Raw genomic sequence first — 21,763 nt, 5'->3', positions numbered from 1 at the left:
GAGAGAGAGAGAGAGAGAGAGAGAGAGAGAGAGAGAGAGAGAGAGAGTAGGAGGGGCTATTGAGAGTGCACACTCTGTGTTGAGGAGGCAGAGACAGCTCACTAGCCAGATAGCCTTGCCTATTTGGGGGAGTTTGAGGCTAATGGCCTTATCTCAAAAATCAAAGATGGTCAATGCCTGAGAAATGACACCTGAAGTTATTTTCTGGCCTTGACATACATGTCACACACACACACACAAACACACAAACACGCGCGCACACGTGGTTCAGGGACCACCTTGGAAGAGGAGACAAACAGCTGGTTAAGAGGCAGAGGTCACAGAGGACCATGATCTTTGGGTCTTCTGGACATGCTGGGGCTGCTGGACTCACAAACTCACAGCACTTGTGTTTTCCTGAACAAGATGCACATAAGATCAAACCGATCAATATTCTAGCATGGAAGAGGTTGGAGAGAGACAGCTCAGGAGTCTCTATCCCTAACTGAGGGTTTATTGACAGTTGACAGCTTCAGGGCAAGAAGAACCAGTTTTCTTTAAGTGTGTAGCCCTAGGGAGATTGATCACACTCCAGAGGGATGGCCTCTCACCTGTAGGCACAAGGGCAGCACAGAATAGTCTCCACAGGTTATTGAAATAAACAGAACATAAAAATGAAATTGGAATAGGGAGATGGGGGTGGATCTGAATGGAGTTGAGGGAAAGTGGATGGTAACTGTGATCAAACTATATTGTATTAAACTTTCAAAGTATTGCAAATGTAAAAAAAAAGATGATTCTGTAGAATCAGTTACTTACTGCTTGTCCATAATTCCTGTATGATACAGAACGGAAATGAGCCAATTCCACTATTGTTAGGCTGGCTGCAATGAGCGTGATAATTATGCAGAGTATGTTCATGGACATAGTACAGAGAAGCTGAAAAGGAGACACAGAATAAACATACAATATTCAGAAAAAGTACTTTGGATATGTTTTATTTTTTTGTTTATCTGTTTTTATTTTACTTTTAAAATCTAGTTTAAACTTGTTTTAGTTTGTGACGCTTTCAAAGTATGCTTATGCTTGCCATTGTTCCTGGTTTACATGAAATCTTATATGTAACATGAATTTATTATCAGATGCTGCCAATTTTTGAATTCTATCAGTTCTTAAAACCTTTGTATTTTATAATCGTGTGAGTCAGCTGTAAGACTACTTGTAGACATAAAGACAAACACAAGTTAGTATGTTTGAATCCTAGGTTTTTATTATCTGGGACCATCTGCCAACATGACAGACATCAGAACATTTTTTTTTGATTTGATATTTATTTATGCTTATGGATGTTTTGCCTGGATGCTTGTCAGTGTTATCACAGGCATGCAGTGCTCACAGAGAACAGAAGAGGGTGTTCGATCCACTTGAAGCTGAATTACAGATGGCTATGAGCCAAGATGTTGGTCCTGGAAGGTGGGTGGAACTGAGTCCTCTGTAGGAGCAGCCATTGCTCCTTATTCCTGAGCCATCTATCCGTTCCCAGAGTTCTTAATGTGTAAAACTTTAAGATAAGATCAATTGATGTCTAAGGTGTCTTTCAGGTCTAAAATTCTAATATTTTTAATTCTAAACATTTTCCACTTATACTATGGACAGATTGTTCCCCCCTTGGAAAATTCCCTACTTTGAGACAAATTACAACTGTATTCCCAAAGAGGATAGACCAGAAAATGAACTATTAAAGCACAGTAATGTTCACACAGAAGAAAGGTTTTAGATCCTATAAACAAATTTAATAACATTCAGGCAATGTTTAAGGGTTGAAATTCAAACAAAATTATTTAAACTTAGATGTTTTTGCAGAAGGTCATTGTGATTGTTAACTAGTGTATCCAGTCTACATTAAGTAATCTGATCTCAGGTTTTTATTTCCTTAATTTATTTTTTTAGAGATGGTAGATTCCTTTATTGTTTAGAGGCTATTTTTTCTTTATTGTAAAGGTGTGTGTGTGTGTGTGTGTGTGTGTGTGTGTGTGTGTGTATTTATGTACATGTGAGTGCAGTTGCCTTCAGAGGCCTTCAGAGGGAGACATCTTTTGGAGTTGGAGTTACTGGAAGTTGTGAGCCAATATGGGTGTTGGGAACTGAACTTAGGTTTTTTGTAAGAGCCTTAAGTGCTCTTAGCTGCTGAGCCATCTCTCCGGCCCCAACATTATCTTTTCATTCAAACCTCTTGTTATGTTTTGTAAAAGCACATACTAGAGACATCCCCAAAATTTCAACTTACCATATATTTACTTCGATATTTTGCTGCTTTTACTGTGAAGGCTCCTGAAATGACAAACTAGACACAAAACATATTGGTAAATACTCACTGATAATGTTCAGCAATTTAAGCATATTTTGAACAACTCTATCTTCCAGGCCAATTATTTTCAGAATTCTAACAGTAAAAATACAGAAGTTTTAGTATAAGGGGTTGGGATGAGCTTCCATTATGAGGTAATAATGTTTTCAAAAGATGACAGGTATTGAAAGTAACAGGAGGGTCACAAGAGGCATAAGCAGGGGACAGAGGGAAGGATTGAGGCTGTAGTATATGGTAATAGGTTCTTAAACCCTCCTGAACCCACAGTCAAGTTTGATTATATGATTCCTTTTATACAACCCATTTAGGTGCTGTTCCAACTTCTACTTCTAGTAAGAAACCAGGGACTGCAATAACTGTGTACACATCTAGATGTGGAAAAGGTAACCCATAAACCCATTGGACACCATGACTGTACAAAATAGCCTCTTCATTGAGAGGCTATAGTCACCATGAAGGCCACAGGGTGCCCATATTTTTGCTTTTTTTATTTATCCATTTGTACATGAGTGCATGTCTGGTGTATGTGTGTGGTTTATGCGCACAGGTGTGCAGGGAAGGTGCTTGCCTTTAATCATACATGGATGGTATAAGGCAGAGCGGTTTGCCTTTCTTGCTCCTCACCTTGCTGCCTTGAGACAGGGTTTCTCAGGGAACTGGAAGGTTGCTGTTTCAGCTGGGCTAGCTGACCACTGAGCGCTTGGAATTTGCCTGTCTCACACTGCTGCTGTTACTGTTATGTGCAGCCATGCCTGGCTTTTTATGTAGGTGCTAGGGATTTGAAGTCAGGTCATTATGATTGCATGTAGAGAAAGTACTCATAATCTCTGAGTCATCTTCCCAGTCACCTTGCCTTTTATAAAAAATACTTTAAACGACATTCCATTATTTCCTTTCAGGATTTTCATTTTCTAGGAAGTACAAAACACTGCTGTGTTATGTAAAAGCAGGCTACATAATTTCCCTGAAATATTCTTGGTCTTTTTAAAGTTTTATTTATTTTTGTTTATGTGCATCTTTGTGTGTGCCATCAGTTCTTGAAGTCATTAGTCAGTCCAGAGGTCAGAAGTGGGTATCAGATACCCTGGAACTGAAGTTGTGAATTCCATGGTACGGGTGTTGGGAACCAAACCTTGGTCCTCTGCAAGAGTAGGAAGCACCCTAAACCACGGAACCATCTCTTCATTTCTGTTTCAGCAATTTTGGCAAAGGTTACTTATTTGAAAAGTAATAGACATGTTCCATACTTTTAAAAAATAACATTAATTTTTCATATAATATATTGATCATATTCTTCTCCCTCACCAAGTTCTCCATCCAATTTGATGTCATTTCTTCCTCAGTCAAACAAGCAAGTAAGCAAACAAAAACACCACCCTAAAACAAAATGGCAAACAAAACAAAACAACAAGCCAACAGCATCACTATAAAAGCATGCAAAAAGCATGGAGTCTGTTTTGTGTAGTCCAGCTACTCCCAAGTATGAGGCCTAACCAAGAGTGTGATTGATATACCCAGTAACTGATATACTCTATAGAAGAAAATTGATTTTTTTCTTTCTCAGCAGGCATCAATCACAAATAGCTTCTTGGCAGGGGTGGGACGTGGTGTCTACTTCCCCTTCTCAATGCTGAGATCAAGAATGCAAGTCTAGCTTGAGCTTGTGCAGATCTTGTGCATGCTGCCACAGTCTCTGTGGGTTCATATGTACAGTACCTCTGTTGTGTCTGGGAATGCTGTTTCCTTAGAGTTGCCAACCACTTCTGGCTCTTACATTCTTTCTACCTCCTCTTCTGCAGAGATTCCTCTCAAGCTCCACACTTTATTTGGGAAGGACAAACTTTGAGGCTCACACAGTTCTACCAGGAGACTGATCCTGTACAGTTTGCTCTTGATTTTGACAGAAGGGATGGGACTACTAAGGATGGGTAAACTGAGAATAAGAATCGTCTCAGGACCAGAGTATGAAAGTATCTTCATTTTAGATCCAAAGTTAGGACTTATCTTTTATTTAAAATATTGAACCAGAGGCTAGAGAGATGCTTCAGTGGTTAGAAGCACTGGCTACTCTCTCAGAAGACCTTGGCTTGATTCCCAGCACCCGCATAGAAGTTCATAACCATCTGTGAGTCCAGTTTCAGGCAATCTATATGCCTTTTTCTGGCTTTTTCAGGCATTGCATGTATATGACTCGTAGACATGTAGGCAAAACTCAAATACACAGGAAATATAATGAAAATATCTATGAAAATATTAAAATTTACATTATTTCTAAAGTATTTTATTTATTCTTTGAAAAGTTAGTACATAAACGGAGTATATCTTATAGGATATTTTTTATTGGAGTGTTTTCCAACTTATTAGCAAACATTTGCTTTAGAAAATGTCTTTCAAAGTTTATCATCTAAATGATAATTTCTGCATTGGGTTACATTTAAAAAGTTTAGATATTTTACTGAAAATGTTAGTTGTGCTGTGTGCTGTGGTGCTGTGTGTGTGTGTGTGTGTGTGTGTGTATAGGCCAGAGGTTAACTTGGGTGTCATTCCTCAGGAGCAATCCTTTTCTCTCTCTCTCTCTCTCTCTCTCTCTCTCTCTCTCTCTCTCTCTCTCTCTCTCTCTCTTTCTCTCTCCTTTCTTATTTTTTTGGAACAACATCCCTTGGTGGGATCTAGGATTGTTGAATAGGCTTGACTGGCTGATCATTGAGTACCAGCATTATCCTGTCTCTACCTCCCTGGGGCTGAGATCACAAGTGTACATCATGCTTGGTTTTCTAAGGGTATTGTGGGTCAAATCCAAGTTTTCACGCTTGTGCAGTAAACACTCTGCAAACACTCTGCTGACCAAATTGCCTCTCTAGTTTTCCCCATAAGTTATTTTTATAGCATGAACTGAAACACAAAGGGATACAAATAATTTCTCTGAGTTTTGTCTGAAAATTCTGTTATTTCTCTTTTTATTTTCTCCTTCCATATGCTTTTCATTTATAAGCCAAGTACACCATTTCTTATTGATGAGGCAGTGGACTGTTTATCAGTATGAGCTTCTTAGATTTTTGTCCTTAGACACCCTGAGCTTGCATACAGATAAAGGCAGTTGTCTTAGAGGTTGCTATTTCTTCCAGTGACCTCTTGATCCCTTCTGTGACAGCCAGCAGGCCATCTTTGTTCAAGGAAAATGTTTTTCCCCCAATTGTGTTTTCACCAATATTTTTTCCCTAGGTTTGAGACAAGTGATTATGATTCTGTCATCTGCCATCCCTGTGCTTGAGGTCACCAATTGGCTGCTTAGTCACTTACCCTTTTCTAGATGATTTTAATTTTTTGACCTTCTGAGGTCTCTCCTAAATTATTTAATCCTTAGTAATTTATGTGTATACATTCTTCTTTCCCTGAGTATGTACAGATCAATAGAATAGAATCAAAGACCCAGAAATAGGCCCTCACACCTATGGACCTTGATCTTTGACAAAGAAGCCAAAACCATACAGTGGCTAGAAAAAAGCATCTTTAACAAATAGTGCTGGTTTATCTGGAAGTCTGCATGTACAAGAATGCTGATAGATCCATAGTTGTAACCCTCCACAAAACTCAAGTCCAAATGGATCAAAGACAGCAACATAAAGCTGGATACACTAAATCTAATAGAAGAGAAAGTGGGAAGTAGCCTTGAATGGATTGGAACAGGAGACAACTTTCTGAACAGACCACCAATGGCTCAGGTTCCAAGATTGACAATTAATAAATGGGACCTCATGAAACTGAAAAGCTTCTGTAAGGCAAAGGACACTGTCAATAGGACAAAACAGCAGCTTATAGACTTGGAAAAAAAACTTCACTAACCCTATATCTGACAGAGGGCTGATATCCAAAATATATGAAGAACTTAAGAAGTTAGACACCAACAAACCAAGTAACCCAATTAAAAAATGTGGCACAGAGCTAAACAGAGTATTCTAAATAGGGGAATCTTGAATGGCTGAGAAGCACTAAAAGAAATGTTCACTGTCCTTAGTCATCAGGGAAAAGCAAGTCAAAATGATCCTGAGATTCCATCAGAATGACTAAGATCAAGGGACAGCACATGCTGGTGAGGATCAAGGGGAACAACCCTCCGTTGATGGTAGGAGTGCAAACTTGTATAAAATGGAATCTTTTAATCACAATCCTGATGAAATGTAGTTTTACTCCTACTTCATACCTGCATCCATGCAGATGAACAGGGCATGGGTAAAGACTTTTCTCACTACAAAGTCATGTTCCTTAACCTTGAGTCCTTGATGCTGTGTAAGGATCAAATTACTTTCCTATAAGGCACATAGCCTCTCCATTTTCCTAGATGGTAAATTCACACTCTCTCCTCTCCTAGCTGGTCCACATGACTACCCCCACTTTCAGCTCTTATCTTTTTTTCTGATACATTGAGACACCTGAAGCGTTTGTAGGAAATCTTCCACAAGCTTCCAAGTCCAATGAGAATATGTTCTGTTTTTTATTAATTGTTCTCCTCTTGTTATCTTGCCTTAGCACTATTTACATTTAGGGTTACAATTCTTTGCAATTGATGTTCTATGCATTATAAGGTGCTTTGTAGCATCCTCGTCTTTTGCTCACTAGATATAAAAATGAAGAACATCTCCAGATACTATGACACATTTTCTAAGGGAGCAAAATTAATACTAATTGAGAACTATCACTGGAGAACATGACTGTAGTTATTTGTTCACTAAAATTTGCTATTTCCTGCCAACATAAATACATGATTGCAACATTTCTCTTATTATTACTATCTCATGTCATTTCTTGTTTTAAATTCTGGTTCCCCTGCCCTGACACACACACCAGTAAAAGACATGAAGGAAAAAAGAGACATGAAGTTGGAAGGGCGATGTGTTAGGTAGGCGTTCTAAGAGGAGTTGGAGGGAGGGAGTCAGGTAGATATGATTAAAACACATTGTACATATGGAATTATCAAAAAGCCAATGAAAAAATAAATACAAAAATCTCATCAGCTCTCATTCCATGTTCCTAATAAAGTTCAATTTATTAGGTCTGACACCATCATTTTACTGAAATTACTTGTCATGTTTTTTTTTTCTTCTTTCTTTTCTTTTTTTTTTTTCATCTGTGACTCCAGACAGGATCCAAAGAGGAGGTGAAGTTTTCCTCTCTGGGTTTTATGGAGAATTCCTTTACCCTTCTGTGTTAGCCTCTTAAAGTACCATGACAACCTTAGAAGGGCACAGGAAAGGGCAACTTGTCATGTTTATGATGGTTACCAGGAGTCAGTTTTCAACCTTTCTCTTACTGGCAAATAAATAGAAGACAAAAGAGCTGATCTTCCTTTATGTCTTATGATATATTCTTTGACTTCTAGGGATCCCCACACTCCAAGGTTTCCTTCTGCCCAGTGGCTTCCTAGAAACCACACCAGAGTATAGGCAATGGCAAACCTGAAAACTGGTTAACCATGCTGATGGATGTGGTGGCTAAGCGTCTTTGTCTTTGACATACTAGGGATATAGCCTACATTGTGGTTACCATTTACTCTCTTAACTACATTTCTTAGATAGTACTTGTAGAGGAAAGGTTGTTAATACATATTTGTTGAGAGAAGAAATTGAATAAGTCAGCAAATGGCATTTGGTTATATGATTCTTCTGAAAACTTTGTTTAGAAACTAGCTCCTACCAACCACTATATGAATCAATATTATTTACTAAATTAATAAAAACCAACACAAATATATTCTACTCACAGCAAGTCCCCATAAAGAAGTTCCCATTTTGTAAGTTAAAGGTTCATAAGTTCCAAATACTCCTTTAATTTGTCCCATATACAACAGCAATAGGAAATACCACATGAATACATGATAGATACCAATCATAATCTGGACAACCTGTGAGAAAAGAGAGCTGTTAGTATTGAAATGATGCAATGGAAACACAGTTTCAATAAACATAAGAAGCATTTAACATCTTTATAAGAGATGGAGGTAAACTGGTCATGCATCAACTATGGATTTCTCATTGGATCATAGGATCTGTCCAGGAAGGATAAGCCAAAGCTTGTGAAGAAGTCTTCTGGTGTACGAGGGACAAGCTCAAGTTTTCATATTGAAAAACAATTCTTAATTCAGAGCTTGTCACTGGGTTTTAGAAAGTCTCACCAACCAACCAACCAACCAACCAACCAACCAACCAACCAACCAGATTGCAAAGGATGGTAGTACGCATGTGAATCTGGGAGCAGATTAAGGTATTTCATTCTGTTCCCAGAGTAGTCTGTCACCACAGAGCTAAGAACTGCTGTGCAGCAGCTTGGACAGCTGGTCTGCATGGTCTAAAAATTCAAAGGAAAAACTGAAACAGTTTTCTCCCTGCTCATTGTGAAATCGTGTGACTTTCCTAACTTCTTGGAGTTTGTTAATTGTGCTAGGTAAGCTTTAATCTCACAGGTTTATAGTGGAATAGAGCGGTGTATTTATCCTACTCATTAGTACAGTGATTAAGAGAGATCAGTGATAGACCTCTTTTAAAGTAACAAATATATGGATGCTTTTAAATTAGGTAATGCATTCAGATTGCTGGACTTCCCTGGGTGTGGTAATTTAGTTGACATGCTCCTATCTCATTGCATGATTCTTTGTGAAGGGATGGGAGACCAGGCAAAAGCTGCACAACACAATCAGCATGATTTAAAACAAACAAAAAACCAAAAAAACTTCTGCCTCTTAGTTATTCAGATACAGAGATCACCCTTTAAAAAATTGACATCATTTAAAAGATTGGTTTTAGTCAATCAGAGCGGAATTTTACTGCTATGGTTTGAGTGTGGAATGCTTTCCATAGGATTCATCCCATGTTTGCCCTGGCTGGTGGTGCTGTTTGAGAAGGTTGTTGAATCTTTTAAGAGATGGAGACTCCTCTGGGCAGTGGTGGCACATGCTTTTAATCCCAGCACTTGGGAGGCAGAGGCAGGCGGATTTCTGAGTCGAGGCCAGCCTGGTCTTACACGGCGAGTTCCAGGACAGCCAGGGCTACACTGAGAAACCCTGTCTCAAAAAAAAAAAAAAAAAGAATTGCAAAGTATTGTTGGTAGTTTTTTCCTTTTATGAGGATGTAGTATGTAGTGTCCTTCCCTATCTCTTCTGATTAGCTTTGCTTTGAAGTCTATTTTGTCAGATTTTAAAATGGCTTCACGAGCTTGCTACTTGGGTCCATTTGCATTGTCTCAAAAAACAAACAAACAAATAAACAAACAGGTGGAGAGTCACTGGAGCAAAGTTCGCTATTGGAGGTGGAAATTGAGGCTTTGTAGCCCAGTCCCACTTCCTGTTTACTCTCTGATTCCTGAATGCAGATGCAATGTAACCAGCAAGTCCAAAGCCTCCTCTTCCCACTGCCTGTGCTCCTCTGCCTGCTGCCATATCCTCCCCACCATGCTGGACAAAATCCCTTCAAGAATGATCTGCCAAAACCAAACCCCCTTTTGTTCAGTTACTCTGAAGGAACTTTATCTCAGTAATGGGAAAGCACAACACTCACCCCTAAAACAACAGTATTTGATGAAGATATTTTTGTATTTCTACATCCCATACTTTGAGAATTTCCTCTGGTTGTTTTTGTTTCTAATCTTCGGTGATATCTTTATTATCAAACTTCTACAAAAGAACACAAACATATATGCATGCTCTCTCTCAGAGAAAACTCATAATCTGATTCTTAGTGTTTGACAACAACCTATGCAAACTCAGAGGCCACAGCATTTTTCTTTTTATACATTAACTTATCATAGCCCTAAGTGTACCTAAATTTCCAGAATTTAAAAAAAAATCTCTTTCAATGACTAGGAAACACTGATATATTGTACAAGTCATTTCTTACTACTTAATAGTGTTTCTAGATGTTAAAAAAATCAAGGTCAACAAGAGAATAGTATTAGAGAATTTCAGTAAAGCTTCAATGATTTATTTATATCCACAATCAACTTAATGCTAATCATACTTTGCATTTCCTTTCATAGCTTAACAACTGGCAGTATCCCTTTCCCCAAAGCCTGCTTGACGTACAAGCTAGATACTCAGATGTTTATCTTAACACTTTGCCCATAATTCCTGCCACAGTATGTTCCAACTTTTAATTTTCAACTTCAAATCACTTTGAGTCCCCAGAAACTAAAAAGGTCATTTCCAAGTGTTCGAGACCAGTCCTGCTTAATTAATTCCCTGGCCATATGCATTCAGCCACCCCCACTTTCCCTTCCCCCTTTTCTGACTGATATTTACAGTGAATGCTTTACTTAAGGCGACTGGTGGGGAATCTTGATGTTATAGTCATGTTAAATATTTTACTATCCTCCTCACTTCATGATATACCCATATACCAGCAGTCAGTGCTAGATAAAATCTAGAAGGAGTGGACGAGAATGAATAGCTGCTGCCAGCTACTTGTGAGGCCAAGGCAGGAGGATTGCTTAGCCCAGGAATTTAAGAGCAATCTTGGCAACGTAGTGAGACCCCACATCTCAAAAAGTAAATAAAAATAAAGTTTTTTTTTTAAAGGTCAAACGAGAGGGTATAAAAGATGGAGAATGGAGACGTGCCCACCCACTCTCTCCTCACCCCCTTTCTTCAGACTGTGTCCATTTTGATGTTTAGCAAAAGTAAAGAGGCACACTGTTACCTCACATTTCACTTGTCCCAAGTCCCAAGGATCCAGTTTCACCCTATCAGGCCCAGGCACAGGCTGAAGAGAAGGATCACAGTGGATGGTGCTCTCAGCGCTAGACCTGGCTGCATAGCTATCAGAGGCAGCAGTGCCCAGTCTAGCTCCCAGGTGGTTGTCAAGCTCCTCAAGCGCCCGAGTTGTCAAGGGCAACAGCCCTCTCTCAGGGCAGAGGGATGAGAACCAGTGCGCAGACTCACTGGGGCCTGCGGGCCACGCCCTGGTCCAACACCTCAGTCTTCTGGAGGTTCTAGTAATGGCTTCCCTGGACATCGCTCGAACACTACCTCTTCAGGGATACTTCTCCCAAGATAGAATGGTGACAGAGACCTGATCGTTTACCACACACTTCAGAAGGTTTCAAGTTGTAAAAAGGCAAGTATCTGAGTTAATAGTTTACTCTTCCTCCACCCTCCTCCAAATCTAAATGGCTAAAGAAGTTAATGAAGAGACTGTTTAGGAAACGATCAAAATGACTGCTTTGACTCACCCGCTGAGGACGTTTTACTTTGCAGGCTCTCTGCACCTTATTGGTTTTGTTTTTGATATGGGACAGTAGTTCAACGTTTGTGAAGAAAAACGTAAGGAAGCATAGATAGCTGAGAAAAGATAGAATACTCTGATCCTGGAGGGCAAATGGGGAGACTGAGAGAAAAACCAATCTTCTCTGGTGAGCACAGGCCACCTGCCAAGCACAGAGGACTTCCTGAGGGCTTAAAGACCCTAGGCAGAAGATGCTCCTTCAACTACAGCATACTGTGAGCTTTCATTTATTCCTGGAAGATTTAAAACTCTGGCTTACATTGCAAATATTTAGTGGATGATAATCCTTTTATAAAGGATAATCTTTTTATAATATATATTTATATATTTATATCACACTATATATTATATAATATACACAAAAATAGATATGTACATATAAATATATTTAAATATATTTATATATTTATATTTACTATAAATTATATATTTATATAAATTATAAATATAAAAATTATATGAATCATATAAATTATAAATATACAAATATATATATTTAATTTTAATGTATGTGTATATAATATATATTTATATTATTTTTATATATTTATATTATATGATATATAATATGCATTATACATATTTATATATGTATTATATATTTATAATATATGATATATAATATGCATTAAGTATATATTATATTTATATAGAGCTTTTAAAATTAATATACTATGTGGTATAATATAATAGCATATAATGTATTATATATAAAAATATAAAAAGATAGTCCTTTTATAAATATTTTTTCTAAGTATTTCTAACACTCCTAAGGCTTAAGTACTCAAAAGAGTCAATGAGGCTTTAAAGTTACTGAGCTCTTTCCCATGCTTTTTATAGTATTAAAAAATGGACTAGAAACTGAGTAGCTTTGTTTTTTAACATCATAGCTAAATTCTTTACATTGAAATTCTGAAGACCTTTCAAATAAGAGAAAATAAAATGCTAAGGTTCTCTTACTGTTTGAATTGTGTACTGGTTGTTATATCATTAAGAGCTATTAGTTTTATCATTTTTTTATTTCAGTGTGTGCGCCATGTTGTGTGTTGAATTTAAAGGACCACTTGCTAGTTAGTTTTTTCCTTTCACCATGGAGGAGCCAACTTAGGCTTGGTGACAAGCATCTTTACCTGCTGAGCCATCTCACAGGCCCTGGTTCGGATGTACCCTTGAGTAATACAGTACATTAGTGTTCTCACGGGAACATTAGTGTTCCTCTATGTTTTATGTATAAAAGAATAACAAAGTTAAACGCATCTTCAACTTGAGAGTTACAGATTTAGTAGGACTCTCAAACAGAGTCAGTTCTGAAACAGATGCATCCTTCTTGTCAGGTACTGCCAAGATTGTGTCTCTTTTCCTTTTATTTAAAATGTAACTAACACTATCTGGAAACTAACTTGGATTTGATCATTTTGTTACATGGGCCCAAATGGATATTTAACATGGGTGTAGGCAAGAAGAAGCTAGCTAAACCAACAGAAACAGTAAGTATACATCAGTGCTTCTAAATTCATGTGGTCATGACACAGGCCATTAAAAACCATTGATTTGTCTCTATCTGGTACCAATTTGGAAATTTGTCTTTTTTATCTTTATCATTTGGATTTACATCCTATAATGAAAAGGGGCCAGGGAGTAATAGTCTGAGCAGCAGTATGGCTTACCTTTAACCTTTGCAACTTTAAATATTTCTTTATGTTGGTCATATTTTTAACTTATCTTGAACTGGTTCCCAGAATACAAAAGACATTATGAAAGAACATACTGGAATCACCATGCCTTCTGTAGTGTCCTTTCTATCATTGTTTGTTGGGGTCCACCATCTGGATCCTGTTGAGTGTCAGCCCTCATAAAATAAAACCTTGTCCAAATTGCTATGAGGAATTTTGTCTCACAGGTACACAAGACAAAACATATATTTTGTCTGTGTAAAAACTGGGGGTTTTCCCTTAAGAAAGCAGAGATAAGCCTGTCTAGATTGGGTATTGTGCCATATGTGTGCAGTGCTTACAGAAGTCAGAAGAGGGTGTCTGATTCCCTGGAACTGGTTGTTGAAGGTTGTGAGCCACTGTGTAGGTGCTGGGAATCCAACTCTGTAAGAACCATGAATCTACTGGGCAGTGGTGGTGCACGCCTTTAATCCCAGCACTTGGGAGGCAGAGGCAGGCGGATTTCTGAGTTCGAGGCCAACCTGGTCTACAGAGTGAGTTCCAGGACAGCCAGGGCTATACAGAGAAACCTTGTCTTGAAAAACCAAAAAAAAAAAAAAAAAAAAACCATGAATCTGAATCACACCTGGCTTAATTCTTAAAAAAAAAAATGAACTCTACCAGCTCAGCCATGCTCCAGGCAAACTCTTGTTATAATACCTGTTTGTAGATGATCACTACACCTATCACCTATAGTTTTCATATTCCTCTGGCTCCTCCAGTCATTCAGCAGCGCTTGAGAATCTGATGTGGACATCTCAGCCAAGTGTCATTTCATGTTCTCATTCAGTGCTCCACGCTCCAACATCTAGGTTATAGTCCTGTTTTCACAGATGAGAAAGCTAAGCTGGGGAGCAGACACAGCCAAAACGGGTGCAGAGAACCATCCCCAGACCTTGTGATTTCTCCACAGTATTCTTTACACAAACCTTGGACTGTCAGGAACCAGAGCCTTTCTAGGAATGGCGTGGAGGATGTAAGGGGTAAGAGTATGAATTCTGGAGATCCATTTAGATTGCTGGAGTAAGATTCTCAGCTCCACTATCAATAAGACAGATGGGTGTAGGGAAGGCCCTTAACTTTCTCAAATATTTCATCTTCAACATTAAAAAAGTCAACGCATCATAAGAATATTAAAAAGCAGAAATATAAACAGTATGCAGCACTCAGCATATTTCCTTAACAGTGTAGATGCCAAAAAGGAAGAAATAAATTTGTAAGTCAGTAACTAGTATCTCATTAGAGAATATATTTTTATTGGATATTTTATTTATTTACATTTCAAATGTTATCCCCTTTTCCAGTTTCCCCTTGGGAAACCCCCTATTCCATCTTCCCTTCTCCTGCTTCTATGAGGGTGCTCCCTCATCCACCCACCCACTCTTGCATACCTGCCCTGGCATTCCCCTACACTGGAGCATTGAGCCTTCACAGGACCATGGGCCTCTCTTCCCATTGGTGCCTGGCAAGGACATCCTCTGCTACATATGCAGCTGGAATCATGGGTCCCTCCATGTATACTCTTCAGTTGGTGGTTTAGTCCCTAGGAGCTCTGGGGAGCCTGGTTGGTTGATATTGTTGTTATTCCTATGGGTTGCAAACCCCTTCAGCTCCTTCAGTCCTTTCTCTAACTCGTCCATTGGGGATCCCATGCTCTGTCCAATGGTTGGCTACAAGCATCCATCTCTGTACTTGTCAGACTCTGGTGGAGCCTCTCGGGGACAGCTATATCGGACTCAAGCTGTTCTTGGCATCAGCAACAGTGCCTGGTGTCTGTATATGGGATGGATCACCAGGTAGAGCAGTCTCTGAATGGGCTTTCCTTGAGTCTCAGCTCCACACTTTGTCTCCATATTTCCTCCTTTGAGTATTTTGTTTCCCCTTCTGAGAAGGACTGAAGCATCCGCACTTTGGTCTTCCTTCTTCTTGAGCTTCATGTGGTCTATGAATTGTATCTTGGGTATTCTGAGCTTTTAGACTAATATCCACTTATCAGTGAGTGCATACCATGTGTATTCTTTTGTGACTGGGTTACCTCACTCAGAATGATATTTTCTAGTTCCATCCATTTGCCTGAAAATTTCTTGAAGTCATTGTTTTTAATAGCTGAGTAATACTCCATTGTGTAAATGTACCACATTTTCTGTATCCATTCCTCTGTTGAAGAACTTCTGGGTTCTTTCCAGCTTCTGGCTATTATAAAAGAGATTGTTATGAATATAGTGGAGCATGTGTCCTTGTTAAATGTTTGAGTATTTTTTGAGTATATGCCCAGGAGTGGTATAGCTGGGTCCTCAGGTAGTACTATGTCCAATTTTCTGAGGAACCGCCAGACTCATTTCCAGAGTGGTAGTTCCAGGTTGCAATCCCACCAGCAATGGAGGAGTGTTCCTCTTTCTCCACATCCTTGCCAGCATCTGCTATCATCTGAATTTTTGATCTTAGCAATTCTGACTGGTGTGAGGTGGAATCTCAGGGTTGTTTTGATTTGCATTTCCCTGATGACTAAGGATGTTGAACATTTCTTTAGGTGCTTCTCAGTCATTTGATATTTCTCAGTTGAGAATTCTTTGTTTAGCTCTGTACCCCATTTTTAAATAGGGTTATTTGGTTCTCTGTAGTCTAATTTCTTGGGTTCTTTGTATATATTGGATATTAGCCCTCTATCGAATGGAGGATTGGTAAAGATATTTTCCCAATTTGTTGGTTGCCATTCTGTCCTATTGACAGTGTCCTTTGCCTTACAGAAGCTTTTCAATTTTATGATGTCCCATTTATCAATTCTTGATCTTAGAGCATAAGCCATTGATGTTCTGTTTAGGAAGATTTCCCCTGCACCCATGTGTTTGAAGCTCTTCCCCACTTTCTCTTCTATTAGATTCAGTGTATCTGGTTTTATGTGGAGGTCCTTGATCCACTTGAACTTGAACTTTGTACAAGGAGATAAGAATGGGCCGATTTGCATTCTTCTACATGCTGACCTCCAGTTGAAGCCTCACCATTTGTTGAAAATGATGTCTTTTTTCCCCACTGGGTGGTTTTAGCTCCTTTGTCAAAGATCAAGTGACCGTAGGTGTGTGGGTTCATTTCTGGGTCTTCAATTCTAATGCATTGATCTACCTGCCTGTCTCTGTACCAATATTATGCATTTTTAAAATTATCACTAATGCTCTGTAATACAGTTTGAGGTCAGGGATGATGATTCCCCCAGAAGTTCTTTCATTGTTGAGAATATATTTTTGATATCCTGAGTTTTTTGTCATTCCAAATGAATATGCAAATTGCTCTTTCTAACTCTATGAAGAATTGAGTTGTAATTTTGATGGGAATTGAGTTGAATCTATAGGTTGTTTTTGGCAAGATGGCCATTTTTACTATATTAATCCTGCCAATCCATAAGCATGGGAGATCTTTCCATCTTCTGAGATCTTCTTTGATTACTTTCTTCAGAGACTTGAAGCTCTTGTCATATAGATCTTACACTTGCTTGGTTAGAGTTACACCAAGATATTTTATATTGCTTGAGACTATTGTGAAGGGTGTCTTTTCCCTAATTTCTTTCTCAGCCTGTTTATCCTTTGAGTAGAGGAAGGCTACTGATTTGTTAGAGTTAATTTTATATCTAGCCACTTTGATAAAGTTGTTTATCAGCTGTAGGAGTTCTCTGGTGGAAGTTTTGGGAGTCACTTAAGTATACTATATATCATCTGTAAATGGTGAATTTTTGACTTCTTCCTTTCCAGTTTGTATCCTCTTGACCTCCTTTTGTTGTCTAATTGCTCTGGCTAGGACTTCAAGTACTATACTGAATAGGTAGGGAGAGAGTGGGCAGTCTTTTCTAGTCCATGGTTTTAATGGCATTGCTTCAAGTTTCTCTCCATGTAGTTTGATGTTCATTATTGATTTGCTGTATATTTACTATGTTTAGGTTTGGGCCTTGAATTCCTGTTCTTTCCAAGAGTTTTATCATGAAAGCATGTTGAATTTCGTCAAATGCTTCCAGAGCATCTAATGAAATGATCATGTGTTTTTTTTTTCCTTTGAGTTTGTTTATGTAGTCGATTACATTGATGGATTTCCATATATAGAACCATCCCTGCATCCCTGGGATGAAGCCTACTTGATCATGATAGATGATTATTTTGATGTGTTCTTGGATTCAGTTTGCAATATTTTATTAATTATTTTTGTATCAATATTCATAAGTGAAATTGGTCTGAAGTTCTCTTTGTTGCATCTTGGTGTGGTTTAGGTACAAGCATAATTGTAGCTTCATAGAAGGAATTAAGTAGTGTTCCTTCTGTTTCTATGGAATAGTTTGAAGAGTATTGGTATTAGGTCTTCTTTGAAGGTTTTATAAAATTCTGCACTAAACCTATCTGGTCTTGGGCTTTTTTTTTTTTTTTGGTTGGGAGACTTTGTATAATTGCGTCTATTTCTTTAGGGGTTATGGAACTGTTTAGATAGTTTATCTGATCCTGATTTAACTTTGGTACCTGTTATTTGTCTAGAAAATAGTCTATTTCATCCAGATTTTCCAGTTTTGTTGAATATAGGCTTTTGTAGTAGGATCTGATGATTTTTTGGATTTTCTGGTTTCTGCTGCTATGTCTCCCTTTTCAGTTCTGATTTTATTAATTTGGATACTGTCTTTGTGCCCTCTGGTTAGTCTGGCTAAGGGTTTATCTAGTTGATTTTCTCAAAGAACCAGCTCCTGGTTTTGTTGATTCTTTGTATAGTTCTTTTTGTGTCTACTTGGTTGATTTCACCCCTGAGTTTGATTATTTCCTGCCATTTAGTCCTTTTGGCTGTATTTGCTTCTTTTTGTTCTAGATCTTTCAGGTGTGTTGTCAAGCTGCTAGTGTATGCTCTCTCCAGTCTCTTTTTGGAGGCACTTAGAACTATGAGTTTTCCTCTTAGCACTGCTTTCATTGTGTCCCATAAGTTTGGGTATATTGCACCTTCATTTTCCTTAAATTCTAAAAAGTCTTTAATTTCTTAGGTTACTTCTTCCTTGACCAATTTATCATTGAGTAGAGTGTTGTTCAGCTTCCATGTATATGTGGGCCTTCCATGGTTTTTGTTGTTTTTGAAGACCAATCTTAGTCTGTGGTATTCTGATAGGATGCATGGGATTATTTTAATCTTCTTATATCTGTTGATGCCTGTTTTGTGACTGATTACATGATCCATTTTGGAGAAGGTACCATGAGGTGCTGAGAAGAAGGTATATTCTTTTGTTTTAGGATGAAATATTTTATAGATATCTGTTAAATTCATTTGGTGCATAATCTCTGTGATTTTCACTGTGTCTCTGTTTAGTTTTTTCCATGATCTGTCCACTTCTGAGAGTGGGGTGTTGAAGTCCCCCACTATTATTGTGTAAGGTACAATGTGTGCTTTGAGCTTTAGTAAAGTTTCTTTTATGAATATTTGTGCCCTTGCATTTGGAGCACAGATGTTCAGAATTGAGAGTTCATCTTGGTATATTTTTCCTTTAATGAGTATGAAGTGTCCTTCCTTATCCTTTTTGATAACTTTTGGTTGAAAGTCGATTTTATTTGATATTAGAATGGCTACTCCAGCTTATTTCTTGGGGCCATTTGCTTGGAAAAATTTTTTTCAGTGTTTTTACTCTGAGGTCGTGTATGTCTTTGTCACTGAGGTTCGTTTCCTGTATGGAGCAAAATGCTGGATCCTGTTTACATATCCTGTCTGTTAGTCTATTAGTCTACGTCTTTTTATTGGGGAATTGAGTCCATTGATGTTAAGAGATATTAGGGAAAAGTGATTGTTGCTTCCTGTTATTTTTGTTGTTAGAGGAGGAATTATGCTTGTGTAGCTATCTTCTTTTGGTCTGTTGAAAGAAGATTACTTTCGTGCTTTTTCTAGGGTGTAGTTTTCCTTTTTGTGTTGGAGTTTTCCATCTATTATCCTTTGTAGGGCTGGATTTGTGGAAAGATATTGTGCAAATTTGGTTTTGTCATGGAATATCCTGGTTTCTTCACCTATGTTAATTGAAAATTTTGCTTGTTATTGTAGCCTGGGCTGGCATTTGTGTTGTCTTGGGTTTGTATGACATCTGCCCACGATCTTCTGGCTTTTAGAGTCTCTGGTGAGAAGTCTGGTGTAATTCTGATAGGTCTGCCTTTATATGTTACTTGACAATTTTTCCTTACTCCTTTTAATATTCTTTCATTTTTTTGTGCATTTGGTGTTTTGATTGTTATGTGATGGGAGGAATTTCTTTTCTTGTCCAGTCTATTTGGAGTTCTGTAGGCTTCTTGCATGTTCATGGACATCTCTTTCTTTAGGTTAGTGAAGTTTTCTTCTATAATTTTGTTGAAGATATTTACTGGCCCTTTATGTTGGGACTCTTCACTCTCTTCTGTACTTATTTCCTTAGGTTTAGTCTTCTCATTGTGTCCTGCATTTCCTAAATTCTTTGGGTTAGGAGCTTTTTGCATTTTCTTTGATTGTTGTGTCAATGTTTTCTATGGTATCTTCTGCCCCTGAGATTCTCTCTTCTATCTCTTATATTCTGTTGGCGATCCTTGTATCTATGACTCCTGATCTGTTTCCTAGGTTTTCTATATCCAGGGTAGTCTCCTTTTGTGATTTTTTTATTGTTTCTACTTCCATTTTTATGTTCTGGGTGGTTTTATTCAATTCCTTCACCTGTTTAGTTTTGTTTTTCTGTAATTCTTTAAGGGATTTTTGTGTTTCCTTTTTAAGGACTCCTACATGTTTACCTGTGTTCTCCTGTATTTCCCTAAGGGAGTTATTTATTGTCAGCTATGCCAGCATAGCTGACTGAGTTCCTTGGATTGGCAGAGGGCTGAGGGCGAGAGAAAGAAAACAAGGAGTCATCTGGTAAAGACCAAATGCTATATTTTTAACTATATTTTTAACAAAGAACAAAACAGGAACAAGGAGACACACTTGGCAGCCTAGCACCCAAGCTTCGATTTCTCCTTGAGCAGTCTTCTCAGGGGAAATGCATAGAGACAGGGAAGCGGGCACAACAGCACAGGTGTAGAGGATGGTGACTCACAATTTATGTCCTCTTAACATCCTCTATCATCTTCATGAGACATGATTTTAAATCAGAATCTTGATTTTCCCTTGTGTTGGGGTATCTGGGACTTGCAGTCATGGGAGAACTGTGTTCTAATGATGACAAGTAGCTTTGGTTTCTGTTGCTTATGTTCTTGTGCTTGCCTCTCACCATCTGATTACCTCTGGTGTTAGCTGGTCTTGCTGTCTCTGACTGGAGCTCGTCCCTCCTGTGGACCTGTGAGCCTGTGATCCTAGGTGTGTCAGCACTATTTTTTAATTTGCTACTCTGAAAAATCTTAGATGTTTGAGACTCAACTTTATTAGCATCTTTTGATAATCCAGTACAAAGAGAAGTTGGTAAGTTGAGGGCTGATTGGTCATTTGACATTCTAAGGCAGTGGTTCTCAACCTTCTTAATGCTGCAACCCTTTAATACAGGTCCTTAAGTGTTGGTGACCTCCAATCATAAAATTACTTTTTTTTCTTTTTTTTTATTGGATATTTTATTTACATTTCATATGTTATCCCCTTACCCATCCCCCACCCACCCAGGAACCCCCCATCCCCTTACCCCTCCTCCTTCTTTTCTGTGGATGTAACCCCCACCTACCCCCCCACTCCCACTTCCCCACCCTGAAAATTCCCACCCCCTGGGGCGTCCAGCCTTCATGAGGTCAAGGATCTCATCTTCCACCTGTGCCCGGCAGGGCCCTCTACTCTTACATATTCAGCTGAAGCCCTGGATCCCTCCCTAAGTGCTCCCAGGCTGGTGGTTAGGACCCTGGGAGCTGTGGTTGGTTGGTTTTGTTGCTCTCCTCATGGTGCCACAAACCCTTTCAGCTCCTTCAGTCCTCACTCTAACTCCTCCATTGAGAACCCCATGATCAGTTCAATGGCTAGTTGTGAGCATCTGCCTCTGAATATGTCAGACTCTTGAAGGCCTCTGAGGAGACATCCATATCAGGCCCTTATCGGCATGTACTTCCTGACTTCCACATCAGCATCTACCTTTGGTGACTGCATATGGGGTGGATACTCAGGTGGAAAGGTCTTCAAATGGCCCCTCCTTCAGTTTCTGTCCCTCACTTTGTCTCCATGTTTGCTCCCTTGAGTATTTTGTTGCTCCTTCTAAGAAGAACTGAATCACCCCCACTTGGTCTTCCTTTTTTATGAGCTTCATGTGGCCTGTGAGTTGCATCTTGGGCATTTCAAGGTTCTGGGCTAATATCCAATAATCAGTGAGTGAATACCATGTGTGCTCTTTTGTGATTGGCTTACTTCACTCAGGATGATAATTTCTAGTTCCATCCATTTAACTAGGAACCTCTTGAATTCATTGTTTTTAATAGCTGAGTAATACTCCATTGTGTAAATAT

General features: G+C 38.6%; 1 protein-coding gene and 1 non-coding gene across 2 annotated transcripts in view; both read right to left on the bottom strand.

Moving 5' to 3' along the window:
- Positions 1–11,224, bottom strand: part of Ms4a13 (membrane spanning 4-domains A13) — a 26,553-nt gene extending 15,329 nt beyond the window's left edge. The window contains exons 1-5 of the mRNA XM_028777535.1: positions 11,032–11,224; positions 9,895–10,010; positions 8,106–8,246; positions 2,267–2,323; positions 799–918 (exon numbers count right to left, since the gene is read on the bottom strand). Of these exons, the coding sequence (XP_028633368.1) occupies positions 799–918; positions 2,267–2,323; positions 8,106–8,246; positions 9,895–9,945 (369 nt within the window). The 5' untranslated portion in view covers positions 9,946–10,010; positions 11,032–11,224. The remainder of the gene's footprint in view (positions 1–798; positions 919–2,266; positions 2,324–8,105; positions 8,247–9,894; positions 10,011–11,031) is intronic.
- Positions 7,471–7,591, bottom strand: LOC114629528. Its single transcript, XR_003712684.1, has one exon. It is a non-coding gene; the product is annotated as a small nucleolar RNA SNORA26 (small nucleolar RNA).
- Positions 11,225–21,763: the final 10,539 nt, after the last annotated feature.

This window comes from Grammomys surdaster, unplaced genomic scaffold, assembly GCF_004785775.1.
Source record: "Grammomys surdaster isolate TR1022 unplaced genomic scaffold, NIH_TR_1.0 310, whole genome shotgun sequence".
NCBI classification, from domain to species: Eukaryota; Metazoa; Chordata; class Mammalia; order Rodentia; family Muridae; genus Grammomys; species Grammomys surdaster.
This window is presented reverse-complemented; position numbering and strand designations above follow the sequence as displayed.